The following is a 14969-nucleotide window of genomic DNA, read 5'->3' on the forward strand; positions in this document are numbered from 1 at the left end:
AAAATTAGAAGCCACCAAAGTATTCAATATTAGAAGACAGCTATTAAAATTGTATTTTCAAAGAATGTTTTATAAAATGGTAAGTGAAATGTCATAGGAGGTTTGGTGAAAAAAATAAATGCAAAATTATATATACAATGTGATTCCAATTGTCAAATAAATATAGATATAAAAAGTAAATTAACACTGACGATCTGTGAATTATATTGTATTTGTTTTGAATGTCACTCAGCAGTGCAGAGTTTTCAGAGATGGCATTATGGTCTAACTTGTTTGTGTCTGGCATATAGTAGGTGTTCAAACAATGTTGGTTGAATAGTAAATGAGCTCACAAGTTAATAGAGGGGTTCTATTCTCAGCATTGACTGAATGGAAATGAAAAACCACAAAAGGAGAGAAAGACCCTAGGAAAAAATGCAACAATTAGCAAGGAAGCGTATACGGGAAATTGTGTTCATGCAAACTTTTTGTAAAATGTTTAATTTATAATAGGAGCAAACAAGAAGCACGATTTTGTATAATGTGCTGATAACCCTTAACTGGTTGAGTGACTTGCACTCTCAATTTTAGGAACTGCCTTACGACGCTCTGCGGTACATGACCGGTGAATGCAACTATGGAGGCCGCGTGACGGATGACTGGGACCGGCGCACGCTGCGCAGCATTCTAAACAAATTCTACAGTACAGAATTAGTTGAAAACCCGGACTATAAATTCGACTCAAGTGGCATCTATTTTGTCCCTCCTTCAGGTGATGTAAGTATGCCCTTCAAGAAAACTAAAAGCAGCAAAACATGAAATTCCTCTGGTTGTGATGATATTTTTTTTAAATGATTTTCCTCCAGGTCTTGTTTTTTGCTAACCCTTTTCTTTGATTTCTTCAGTCATACGGGGATAGAGCAAACCCCATGCATAGGTCGACGTAGTGGTTGCCTATCTGCTGTAATGTAAGGAGATCAGAAACGTTCCTCACCCAAGAATGGCTTCCTCAGTCACCTGAAATTCTGTCATCATAATTAAGTCCTTCCGGTAAAAAAGACATTGTCCCAATTAAAATGAAATACACATGACAGGGATTACAAAATATCATTAACAGTAATTGTTTATATTAGTTATTTACAAATCAGTTACAAGTAATTATCTCAGTAGAGTATCAAGTTAACATTGGTATTACTATTTTATCCCCTTTACAAATGAAAAAACAGGTCCATTAAGGTTGAATAACTTGCCCAAGGCCATTCAGATAGGAGGTGGCAGAGAATCCCAGAACCACCTGCAGCACACAAGGCCAGAGTCCCTTCTGCTCTTCTCCAGTCCTGTCCCCTGGCTCCTGATTATCTGCCAGTACATTTCTAGGGATTGCTAGGACAATTGAGTTGGTTCTTATTTTATTCCCAAAGTCAAAGGGCTTCTACTGAAAGTTAGACACATTGTCACATCCAACAGAGACACATGCTATAACCCCCAACCCTATCCCCATCCACTGGGGTTAATGTTGGCTGAGGACAGATACTAGTATGGATGAAGGGAAAAATCAGTGCCAGAGCCTAGATCGCTGATGGGGTGGAGTAAGTCAGCATGGGAGTTGAGATAACAAGCTCTCCAAAGATGAATTGTCAACTGAGAACAAAGCAAGATGAAATAAAGCATGTAGCAGGACCGACATAGTAAAACCATCGATGACCAAACCCCCTTTGCCACATATGTAGATGGCTGTTTGCATATGAGTGTATAAGCAAGACAGCTATGGAATTTGATAGTATTTCATGTAAATAAAATATGAAATGTGTGTACATATGCATAAAATTACGTATAATGTTAATGGCAATTATCTCAGGATAATACAATTTCAGATAATTTTTACTTTTCTGAATTGGGTAGATTTTTCACAGTAACAGTAAACAAGAATAATCAGAGAAAAGTATTTGTATTGTGATGAATGATGACTCATTATCAGCAAAATGTCACACAGAAAGACTTCTCTGGAAGAAATTTCTAAATGAAGTTACCAGAATTCACCTCCCTCCCCCATTTAAAAAGCTATTCAAATTGAATGGTACATTTTCTTTTTCTCTCAAAATATGTCCATATTTTTTTTAAACTTTGTCCCAGGCTGAAAGAAGAGGAAAGCATTTAGTATCCAGTCTCACAGGCTTATCCACTGAATAACTTTAGTATTGAAAATTACCTCTTTTCAGTGAGAAGTTCTTCATTGTAATTGATTTCTAACCTCCTGACTTCGTGTTATTCATCTTTGCAGCACAAAAGCTACATCGAATACACAAAGACTCTGCCACTGACTCCAGCACCAGAAATCTTCGGGATGAATGCCAATGCAGATATCACTAAAGATCAGTCAGAAACTCAACTACTATTTGATAACATTCTTCTTACTCAGGTGTGTGGTCTGTACAGGAGCCTGTGAGTGATGCTCCCCAAGCCCCATGTGCCAGCACCGCTGAGCCTTCCTTCTACAATCCTGTTGAAGTGGAGAAGCATTTAAAGGAAAAGCCAAAAATACGTGCATACCTTAAATATGGATTTAAACACAAAGTACATGATCATATGGGGTTTTTTACATCAATTTGTTTTGTTTTGGAACCAAGACCTAGATCTATTCTTGGAGTATCATTCTGTTTCTAGGAATGCCACTTTGCCTTCCTTGCATAAACCGGGCCCCAATACATTATGTATTATGCCCCTTTTTAATTTCTTTAAAGTGGAAGAAGAATTTCAAGGACACTTGGGAAACAGTTTGATGAGAAAATCCATCTAGAATTTTACCTATTTTATTTTTCCATTCCCTTACTAATTCCACAGCAACTTTTAAAAATGACTCATCTTTATAAAATATTCCAGAACATTTAACCTAGTTTACATAGAAACAGTTCCTTTCACGCTAATATTTTTATCAGATTACATAATATTTAAAGTATACAGCTGCAGTGGTGATGCAAAATGAACAAAAAGGTTTAGGAGAAGAATACAGCGGATTCTTGGTAGACATGCAGCTCTACCGGTGAGTGCATAGGAGCATCGGATGTAGGAAAGCTATCTTCTAAGGCACCAAAATTTACCATGCCATGGGCACACATCAGTACATTTGAATGAAAAACATTCATTAATCTTGTTTGTCTATTAAGAGATCTTTTCTGTGTTGTTCTCCCTTTAAAAGATGTGCTCAGTTATTTATTTGGTTTTTAAAAAACATTTTGAAAGCAAATTAAGTCCAAATAGCAAGAGTTCCCGTAGTGATTAAATGAAATTTTAATAAATTAAGGATGAATAATCAGTTAAGCAAATTATCCTGCATTCTAACTGATCTTTTTATTTTTATGGAATCTCAGAGTAAAAATATTAATAGTAAATACTTACCTAGTGCTTACTGCATGCTAGCTCTGTTCTAAGTGCTTTATGTATAACAATGTAATGCTTATGACAGTCCTATTAGATAGGGGCTATTATTGTTCCCATTTTGCAGCTAGAAAGCTGAAGCACAGAAATCTCAAGGAATTTGCCCAAAGTGAGCTGTGCACTTTCAAGCCAGGAGTCAAAGTCAAGCAATCTGGCTCCCACTGGTTTGTCTCTAGAATCTGTGTTCTGAACTACAGTGTTGTAGTCCCTTCTAGATTCTAAAAATGGGTTAAGAACCAGAAGGTGGATATCCAGAGATGCTGAAAAAGCTAACACTTAGTAGGTTAACGTGGTGTGCTATCATTAATGGAAGAGCCCATGGAACTCCCATCTCTGATCTACTCTATGATGACATTTTCTAATAAGGCAAAAAAGAGACACTATTTTTATGTCCATTTTACATGTTAATGTCACTAAAATCAGTTATTGCCTGAGCACAAAAGTATATGTACAAACATAAATGAGTAGATTTTTTAGGAACATTAGATGTGTGTAAAACACAACAGTCTGACAACGGGACATTTGTCTTTTGGCTTTATTTAAACTTGATGGGGTGTGCCACATTACAGAATACATAAAACAGTGGGCTCATTCCAACAGAAAATGACTCAGAACCAAACAAATAAGTTTAAATACACAAGGGGTATCTTTTCAGTGTGTAATTAAACAACCTCTTTTAATATCCTCAATCTCCAATTGGCAAGTACAATTATAGTAATGGGTAAGCAGTAGTTCAGTGATTCTAGATTGGGTTTATCACAGTTCAGAGGCAGATATCAGAACTATGGAGCTGGGAAAGCAAGTTAACAGTGACAAGACTTTTACCTTATATATTTAACTAATTTATCTTGGAAAAAATAAAAGAGGGGGCTATCGGAATTGAAAATGCTACTTTTACAGAGTTCCTTTGCTTAAGCTTAACTGTCACACTTTATTTTGAGTAGGAAAATTGTTTCCACTTAAAATATTATAAAACTAGATATGGTTTAGGATCTCTGAAAATGTTAAACTCTAATGTTTCCTTGAAAATGAATTCCACTTATGTTATTTGTTTAATAAAAAGAAAATAGGCTGGGCGCGGTGGCTCACGCCTGTAATCCTAGCACTCTGGGAGGCCAAGGCGGGTGGATTGCTCAAGGTCAGGAGTTCGAGACCAGCCTGAGGAAGAGCAAGACCCCGTCTCTACTAAAAATAGAAAGAAATTATCTGGCCAACTCAAAATATATATATATAAAAAAATTAGCCGGGCATGGTGGCGCATGCCTGTAGTCCCAGTTACCTGGGAGGCTGAGGCAGTAGGATCGCTCAAGCCCATAAGTTTGAGGTTGCTGTGAGCTAGGCTGATGCCACGGCACTCACTCTAGCCTGGGCAACAGAGCGAGACTCTGTCTCAAAAAAAAAAAAAAAGAACCCTTAGAAGATTCCAACTGGTATTTGTGAAAACTGTAAGGAAAAGTGGTAAAAAGGAAAGAGCTAAGATAAATAATTACAAACAAGTCACAATCCAGTTGCTCTCAAGTCTCTTTATTAGTTGGATATTACTTTAGAAAAACCTATCACTCTGATGATTTTGGTGTGTGAGAAACAGGTGAGGGGAATGTTTGTGTTACTAAAGTATTTTTATTACATTTTTTGAAGGACTATAGGCCTAGGATTTGTTTTTCTGTAGGGGCACAGCTCTTGTTAGAAAATAGAAATATTTTTAATGAGTTTATAGTATCTTATACATGCATGAAAATACAAATAGAAATCAGCATATGATTCTTCATATGCAATGGAAATAGATGTTTCACTAGTTTGGGCCAAATATTCACTATCTTTTTTGTTGTCTATGAATTATTTTATATATTTAGTTGTAAACTCAGTACTTTGGGGTCATAATAAGGAATTATTATGTGAGCATAACCCTTTTTTATTAGCACATAATTAAAATTTACAAACACTTAATTATTGTATAACTTTATAGGATAACATGGTGGTATGTGGTAGGTAGCATTAAAAAAATCATGGTAGAACTTAGGTAAAATGGTTAATATTTATAGAATAGATTTATAGAATATTTAATATTTATAGTATTGAAACCAGGAAACAAAATTTAAGAGAAGACAAAACACAATTTCCTCGGACTGGAAAAACATGAGACATATTCATTTATATTCTAATAGTGCTTGTTCTCTCTCAGCAAACACACACATACACACATGCATACACACATTCATTTGTTCTGAGGACTTAAAGGGTTTTTCTAGAAAATATAGATTCATTTACACAATGCCACTATAAATATAAAAAACAAAAATTGAAATTTTCCTTCCTTGCTTCCAACATGAATCACTAGTCTGTCTTTTCTCCATAACTCTTCCTACTGCTTAGAGGCAATGAGCTTATTTTCTCTGCCCTCCTGGTTCAAGGGGAAAACTATATCTCTGCTTTTGGCAACCAGAAGGCCCAGAGTTATTAGCAGATATATTTTGTGGTCTGCTTTCTCAAAGCGAGATGAGATTTCTTCCTTTTGGGGTTTAATGCCTGTTATCACTTGGCCTCTCCACCAAGTAAACACTCTTTCTTCCTCTCTCTGCAGCATCTGGTCCTCCACCTGTGCCTAGGCAGCAAAATGTGCAGCATATTTGCTTTCTCCAGACCCTCTTTTGTCTCTGAACACACTTACATGCCCTTCTTCCTCTCCAACAATCGTTTTCCCTTGAAAAATCCATCCCCATGCCTGTTATCCTCCCTTTAATAAATCTTGTGTGGAAAAGGATCATGGATAATATAGCAGAGCCAGTGTTCTTTCTTATAAAGATTTACCTTAGGATTTTTCTTATTCAGCTATTCTTAAATGTTTATGAGGATTTTTAGTTATAGGTTGGATTCTTCCTAGTCTCGTTCAGCAGGTGCTGGTGCAAAATCATCAGATGAAGTAGTAAATGAGGTCGCTAGTGACATCTTGGGCAAACTTCCAAATAACTTTGACATTGAAGCTGCCATGAGGAGATACCCAACAACTTACACTCAGAGCATGAACACTGTGCTTGTCCAAGAGATGGGACGGTTCAATAAGTTGTTGCAGACCATAAGAGATTCGTGCATTAATATTCAAAAAGCAATCAAGGTAAGGTGAAACACACCCAAAAATGATTGAATTATACATAGCATTCATTTATTTAGCAAACATTTATTGGGTACGGATACTGTGTAAGCACTGTTCTTGATTCTGGGGATAGAACAGAGAAAATAATGCCTGCCCTTGAGGAGTTTATAGAATGACAGTTAATAAATGGATAAATCAGTGTAGAGTATGCTACATAGTGACAGCGTGCTGGATAGGATACATGCTAAGGAAACACAGCATGGTAAGGACTAGGACAAAAGCCTCTGCCCTCACAGAGCTCACATTTTAGTGAGAGAGACAGACAACTTAAAAATAAACAAATATTATACATACATAATTTTGGTAAGTGATAAGTTCAATGAAAAAAATGAAATAAGAGAAGGGGGTAGAGAATGATGGGTGAGAAGCTCTCTTAGTCAGGTTGGGTCAGGCCCCTTTGAGAAGTAACCAAAAACCAAGATCAATAATGGAAAGGAGATCATCACAATAGATAGTATAGTAGAAGAGATCTGAAGATGATATCTTGAAAATTTTATGCTAATAAATTTAAAAATGTAAATAAAATGAATAAATTCTTGAGAAAACATATGTTACCAACTCAACACAAGAAGAAGTAGAAAATCTAAGTAGTCTTTTTTGTGCTCAAAAATTGAATGCACAATTGAAAAACTTTTCTCTCATGTTAGAAGCCTTTCTCTGGTGTCTGATGATTTTTGGTTGTCTGCTTACATTTAAGAATGGGCATTGTATATTGTGTGCTTGTATCAAGATGTAACATGTAATCCTTGAATATGTACAATTTTATGTATCAATAAAAAAAAAAAAGAATGGGAGCCGGGAGCAGTGGCTCACACCTATAATCCTAGCACTCTGGGAGGTGGAGGTGGGTGGATTGTTTGAGCTCCGAAATTCGAGACCAGCCTGAGCAAGAGCGAGACCCCATCTCTACTAAAAATAGAAAGAAATTAGCTGGACAACTAAAAATATATAGAAAAAATTAGCCGGGCATGGTGGCACATGCCTGTAGTCCCAGCCACTCGGGAGGCTGAGGCAGGAGGATTGCTTGAGCCCAGGAGTTTGAGGTTGCTGTGAGCTAGGCTGATGCTACGGCACTCTAGCCTGGGCAACAGAGTGAGACTCTGTCTCAAAAAAAAAGGGACATTATCATGTTGAGTGGAGACTACAAGAAGACTAGTGATTGCTAACTGTGATCTTCACTGTAGTGTAATCTGGCTGGGCCGTTTGGTTAAGAAACATCCAACATCATTATGTTTTTCCTTTTGACTTGGTTTTCTATCTCTTTCCTGGAAGATAAAGGGCTGGCTCTAGCATTCTGGAAGCTAAAAGGGAAAAGAGGCCTCAGAGATCTCAGTGTCTAATATCCGTACGTTGACTTAACCGCTCTGATTTCAGTATAGTAACTATAGTAACTCTGACCCCACTGGGCCTGGCATTTCCCATTCTAGAGATTTCTACATTTTCCTTTGCAGGTTACATTGAAGGTAGGCAACATACAGTTTTGGAGGAGAAGACCTAGGAATCTGTTTTATAAACCAGGTTTCAACAATCCTTTTCATTTAACACCATTTAACACCTCCTCTCCTCACTTTCAGAAGCATAATATCTAGGGGCTTCAATTCACAGGATTTTGGGGACATTCTGCAATGTATATCTGGTTGATTCTTAGCTTTCCCCTCTGCCAATATAGAATCAGGTTTCTCCTGACCGCTAAGTCAACTACCAGCAGCCCATAGGCTTTCTTGCTCCCAAAATTGTGTTGTCATTGTCCCTTTCCCTATGTTTTTCTGCACTTGTGGGCCTATACCTTTAAAAATTGAATTCTTTTACTGTTATATTGGGGTTTTGAGAAGGAGGCAAATGAAATGTGTAATCAAATTTACTCCAAAATCTTCTCCATGTGTCAATTGGAATAATATTTTCAACTATGAGAAAAACAGAAATGACAATAACAATTGGCCCAATTGAAAGATCAAATAAGCAGGAATTTTCAAGAGCCTCAAAGTTTTAACTCCTGTGCATCAGTGATGCAAAATGGGAAAAGGTAAACTAGACTTCACAATTGAATTTTAGGATATTTTAACTTTTCAAAGCATTTCATATAATTTTTCTAATTCCATATTCATCATTGTCTTTCTAAGAAGGCAGGAAAACCAGCTAGACAACATAGCAAGACTTCATCTCTACAAAATATAGAAAAATTAGCTGGGCATAGTGGCGTGTGCCTGTAGTCCCAGCTACTCAGGACGTTGAGGCAGGAGGATTGCTTGAACTCAGGAGTCTGAGGTTGCAGTGAGTGAGCTGGGATGATGCAACTGCCCTCTAGCCAGGTGACAGAGCGACACTCTGTCTCAAAAAAAAAAAAAAAAAGGCAGGATGGAGATATATTATTTGTCCATTTAATAGACAAGTAAACTAAGTTAAAGTTAGACTCTGATTTAATAGCTAGTGAGTAGTCGAGTATTGATAAAGAAGATTTTCTGTTAAAATTTGGTTAGATTAAAACTTAATATTTTAGTTCAAAGACTCCATGACTTTCTTGTGAGCAAAAGCAAATATCTTCACTTTCTCTGTTTTTGCTATATTATTCAACCTTACTCAATCACAGTTGTAAACAACGGATAATTAAGAAGTCATTTAAAAAAGGGGGTTGTTCGTAATCTATGCTATCATATTAACCAAGGTTAAATATGTTTCAGGGGCTTGTAGTAATGTCTACAGATCTTGAAGAAGTGGTTAGAAGCATTTTGAATGTCAAAATTCCAGGAATGTGGATGGGTAAATCCTACCCAAGTCTTAAACCACTTGGCAGCTACGTGAATGACTTCCTTGCAAGACTAAAATTCTTGCAGGTAAGTTCATCCAAATGATCGTAAATTGTTAAGTTTCTTCTGGTTTTATTTTCTTCATCAGAATGCCTAATATAATGAGTATTACTCCCTAATTTTTCTGTGCATCGCAGGTACAAGTGGCTACTACGTAATATTTCATATAGTGTACATAACTGTTACATTGACCTGTCAGCATACTATTATAGTATTGGAAGAACAATCTCTGAAAGCTTCTTTCAGAGTAGGTATTCATGTTCAGTAAAGCCAGCCATTCAAATCAGTGACATTTGAAGGGAGAAAACATCTAGCTATGTTGATTTTTCCATGAAATATTTACCATTAAAATAGATCCCTATAGCAAACATCTCAGAAAGCCAGTCAAGCGATTAATGCTAGTGAGGAGTATTATTTTTTCACTGCCCAGCACTTTTCTAGGTCATGAAATCACTAGATTGCTGGGTCAACCCAAGTCAGTAATGACCTCAATGGCTAATTGTCTTGGAAGTATTGAGTGGGCAGAAGCCTATCTCCTAATTATCTGGTAATAGTGGTGCTTAACTATGTTCTTATTAACAATTATATCCTTTAGAAGTATTGATTAATTTCCTAGATACTATACATAGTGCATCAAAAGCTATCTGTGAGGAAATCTCTGCAAGATAAAATGACTAAACTCCCTTTTCATAATATAGGCCTTCTGTTGCACTAGAGTTGATACTAAGGAATTAAGATTGTTGTTAAAAGATGAGGTTTTACCTTGGACTCTTATAGGGAAAAGCCTTCAAATTCATTTCTTCAGACTGCTATAATTCACTATTTAAAGTCAGTATTCAACTACCTTACCATTACAATCTATGATATGAACAGAGTTAAGGTATCTTGGTATTTCTAGACCTTAAGGGCTCACTATCCTGCTTGTTCCGGGAGTTCCTTGTACAATATTGTGTTCCCCTATGTTGGATTTCATTGTATTTTAGGTGGAGTAGGAGGAAAAACCTCCAAAGCCATATTCTACTGGGCACTAATGGCTAGCTAGAGGGAAAACAGTGAAAAAATATTACCATCTGACTGGACTTTATAGAGATCTCTCATTCTATTCAACTATATAATATAATGCATTGTGCAACAATGTATATTAGATGTTCGCTGTTACATGCAGCCTTTCTGAGAGAACCATATCTGTATAAAACAGACATTTACATCTGTATTCATGCACACTGTAATTCCCAAGCCGATGGGATGGATATGAAGTCAGAACACCAAATATGCTACTTATTTTTAAAACCTTGAGAGTATGGCCTGTTACTCCTCAGAGGTCATTTGTTAGTTTACCTAAAATATAGTGGGTGTCTTTGGACAAGTTTTATTAAGCCATATTGTATTCAAAGGTTGGAAGGCTCTATTGTTAGAACATTTGTGTTTCACATCATAGCAATGGTACGAGACCGGCCCTCCTCCTGTATTCTGGCTTTCCGGCTTCTTCTTCACACAAGCCTTCCTGACCAGTGCCCAGCAGAACTACGCCAGGAAATACACCATTCCCATTGATCTGCTTGGGTTTGACTACGAAGTGATGGAAGACAAAGAATATAAGTACGCTCCTGAAGATGGTAAGTGCAGTGGCAGAATGAGTGGGCTTATATCCATGCACTGAACAAAAACAACATTCTTGCTTACTTTCCTCAGCTGTTAAGAAAGTAATAATCATATATGTAAGTTATCCTCAAATTATTAAGAAAAATTTATGGACAGACAGAGAGCAAATGAGTGAGCCAGTGAGAGACAGAGAGAGACCATGCACACACAAATAGGGGAGGAAAATGATAACAGTAGATGAATCTGGATAAACAGTATATGTCGTTTTTACTGTTGGGAGTTTTTTGCAAAATCTTGTAAGTTAAGAATTATTTCTAATAAGCTAAGAAGAAAGTAATCCTCAAATTAACAGCACATGGGATAACCAACTATAATCTTATGCTGATCTTGGGGGTCAAGACGGTACAGCACTGAAAAGGAGGTTTCTCCTGGGCCCTAAAGAGCATAGCTTTGCACACTCCTAAAATATGTACTCTTTCCTGTTACGTGTGTCATTCCAAAACTTACAGCTAAGAAAAGCATTTGTTTTGTGAGTGTGAGGAAATCTTTATTTTTTTCATGGATTGTTTGTCTTTCAATAGTTCATGGCTACACTGGTGTTTTATTTCAAATTTAGTGGACAGGGCCACTATTTTAAACAAGTATTCTTTTTTAAATGCTACAGATTCCAGAATTTTATCAAAATGGTGCTGTCTTTAAATAAATGACATTCATCTCTAATGACTGTGAATGAGTACTGCTTAATTAATGTATCAAAGACAACTCTGCCTCCTGACTCACCACTGAACGATGGATTCACCAGGTCACTCTGTCGGGCACTGGAGATAACAACAGGGAACAATTTAGAATCTTGTCCCTCAACTACTGTATACTCTAGGTACTAACGAGTGGCTATGTAATTACAACAGTATACGATGGTCACATTATTGTGCTAAGTGGTTTTACTTTAAATCGATTGTCACAAATCTTGGGAGGGTTTGTGACACTATGAAGCAACCCATGACTATTCCCTGGGACATTCGCTTTCCCACTCTCAGAATGACCACTTATGCCTTCTCTGCCCCTCCTTCTGCCCCCACATCTCACCTCATCCTTTACGAAAAAATAAAAAGCTATCGGAAGAGAGCCTTTAGAAGAGAGCTTTTTAAAATAGAGCTTCTCCCTTTGTTTCCAGGACATCAGCCACTCCTGATTTTCCTTTTCTCACTGGCCACATTCATGCTGTTTGGCTGGCTTAGGCTCCTCTAAATATTGGAGTTTGCAAGGACTCAGTCCTGGGACTGTTTCTTTTTCCTAATTGCATCCTCTCCCCAAGTGACCTCCTCCTTTTTTGTGTCTTTAAACATTATCTCCTTGCTGACGTCCTCCAAATGTCAATCTCCAACCTACATCTTTCCCCTAAGGTCCAGACCTCTGTATCCAACTGGCAGCCTGACATCTCTACTTTGGTTCTCCTGGATGTGTAAAACTGAAGTAATTTCAATAAATGGCACCAATATCCATCTAGAAACCCACGAGTTCTTCTTCATTCTTCTGCTTCCTCACATGCTCAGGTCAAGCGCACGTGCTCACCATGGTCCTGCTGCCACCGCCACGTATATTCCTTAATTTGTACAGAAGCCACAGAAATTTTTTTAAAAATGTAAACAGATTATGTCAGCCCTTAGCCTCCATTGAAAATTCAGACAGCTAATTAAGTTAATGAATTAAATAAGTTCCATTTTTCCTTTTGTAGTTTGAATAAAATCCAGCCCCTTTACCATGACCGGGGCCAGGCACGTTCTCGTCTCTTCTGTACAAGCCCATCACGTGCCATTGTGCTCAGGTCACACTGACCTTCTGGCTCCCCGAATGCCTCAAGCTCCTCTCTCTCTGGGCTGTTCGCACGTGCTGTTCCCAAGCCCAGACTCAGCATGGTGCACACTTCTCAGCCTTCAGGTCTCGGCTTCTATTATAGCTCATCAGAAGGCACCTCCGCAAACATCCTATCTATTGAACCCCCCACCCTTGTTATCCTCTCTTACACCTCTGCTTATTAACTTCCAAACATTAGTCACACTCTGTAATTATTTTATGTGTTTCCTTCTTTATTGCCTGTCTCCCCCACTACAATACGAATACCAAGAGAGTGGTGACCTTGTTTGTCTGTGCCCTTCTGCACTCAGTGCCTCTCAGAGTGTCTGGCCCATCACAGGCCCTCCCGTGCTGCTGTAGAAATTCCAAAAATCATGCTGTTTGCATTCACTCCAAACTCATGGACTCACATTTGACCTTTTTTAGCCACCTTTTATTCCAATGTTTAATACTTAAATAGTTTTGTTGCAGAAACGCATTTAAAAACAATGAAAGGGATAAAAGATCATTGGGACATGTGATATCTTAGAACTAATCATTTCTTCCCCAGCTATGGGTGCCTAACTCGTCATTAATCTGGCCATTGGTTCAGAATCCCTTTATTCTTAGCTCTCAGAATGGGCCTGTTGCTGAATGTCTGAAGGAAATTTAACAACTTTCTGCTAAGTTGTTGAGTTTATTGTTTCCTTAATAACATAAGCTTTCAAAAAATTCCTTCCCTATACAGCTTACTATATTACAAAATAAAAGATACTAATAAAAAAGTTTGCACCCCTGGCCTCATAAAATTTAAAATATAGTTAGATAAATGTAGCAACATACCAAGAAGGATAAAGAATTTGGTTTAAACTCAATATTTGAGAAGGGAGGAGGAAAGGAGTAGGCTAAAGGCAAACCAAGGGAAGGGCATGGACTACTAGCTGTGGGGTTGTCCTGTGCCACTGCTGGGTTCCAGAAACAGCCCAGTCCTTGACGTTTAATCCTCACAATAACCCTATGGCACAGATATTACTATTATCCACATTATAGAGGTGGAGTCTACGGCCATAGCACCCTGAACGCGCCCGATCTCGTCTGATCTTGGGAGCTAAGCAGGGTCGGGTCTGGGTAGTACTTGGATGGGAGAGAGGTGGAAACTAAGGCTCAGAAAGGTAAAGTGTCTTGTCCAAGATCTCACAGCTAGAAATGGACAGAGTTGAGATTCAACTCCAGGCCGTCTGGCTCTCATGCCTGGCTGCTTTCTCTGTGGTCTCCTAAGTCTTTTGGTAGAAGTAGAAGTTTGAAAACATCATCATGTTTCTCAAGGAAATTTTTCTTGAAGAAGCTATGGTTAATTCTTAAGTCTTTAATTCAGATGCAAGAATGTTTTCTAATTTTTTCCGTATCATTATAAGGCAGAAGGTGGCATTTAGATTGAATTCTGAGTAATATGGAAGATGTCTCTCAGAATTATATGTTTTTGAACTTAGCTAAAAGATTGAATTTATAAAAGCATTGCCTACAGTTTATAAACTAGCTAATACCCAAGATCATACTATTGAATTGCCAATCATTATACACTGAACTTAAATATTATACAGGGTAGTTAATATCTCTTTTTATAATGATTTACTAATTTAACCCACAAAAGCTCTGGAAAGGAGGTAAGGAGGTAAGGTATTAAAAATCCAAAATTATCTCGGAAACAATGGAGCAAATATAAAGCTCAACTTATTAAAAGATTAATAAAGACCATTTAGTGTTCCAAGATCAGACAGTAAATAGTAGTCATCAGCTAAATAAGCTATTTAGCTGGCTTCCAAAGTGTTAGCCCAGGCTTAATTTATAACAGCTGATAGATTTTTTGCTAAATTATAAATTTTATTGTTTTATACAAATACAAAACACACATATACATTTTAACCAACAAACACACATATCCCCAAATTAGCCTTTTTCTCATTTCAGTTTTTTCCTTTCTACTTAGTTACCAGGAAAAAAAAAAGAATCCATGGGATGATTTAGGGAAATGGGATTTTTCCCAAGGAATCACTTTCTTACAGGATAATGGGAAGAACATAGGCCTCACCTGAGAACAACCTGGGCTAGAACTCAAGTTTCTTTCTTTCCAATCTCTACCCCTCAGCAGTCTTTCTCTTCCATAC

General features: G+C 37.4%; 1 protein-coding gene across 1 annotated transcript in view; it reads left to right on the forward strand.

The window, feature by feature from the left end:
• Nucleotides 1-14969, forward strand: part of DNAH7 (dynein axonemal heavy chain 7) — a 224176-nt gene that overhangs the window by 203956 nt on the left and 5251 nt on the right. The window contains exons 59-63 of the mRNA XM_045558982.1: nt 571-756; nt 2261-2398; nt 6296-6526; nt 9244-9396; nt 10808-10985. Coding sequence (XP_045414938.1) covers nt 571-756; nt 2261-2398; nt 6296-6526; nt 9244-9396; nt 10808-10985 — 886 coding nt within the window. The remainder of the gene's footprint in view (nt 1-570; nt 757-2260; nt 2399-6295; nt 6527-9243; nt 9397-10807; nt 10986-14969) is intronic.

This window comes from Lemur catta, chromosome 8, assembly GCF_020740605.2.
Source record: "Lemur catta isolate mLemCat1 chromosome 8, mLemCat1.pri, whole genome shotgun sequence".
Taxonomy (NCBI): Eukaryota; Metazoa; Chordata; class Mammalia; order Primates; family Lemuridae; genus Lemur; species Lemur catta.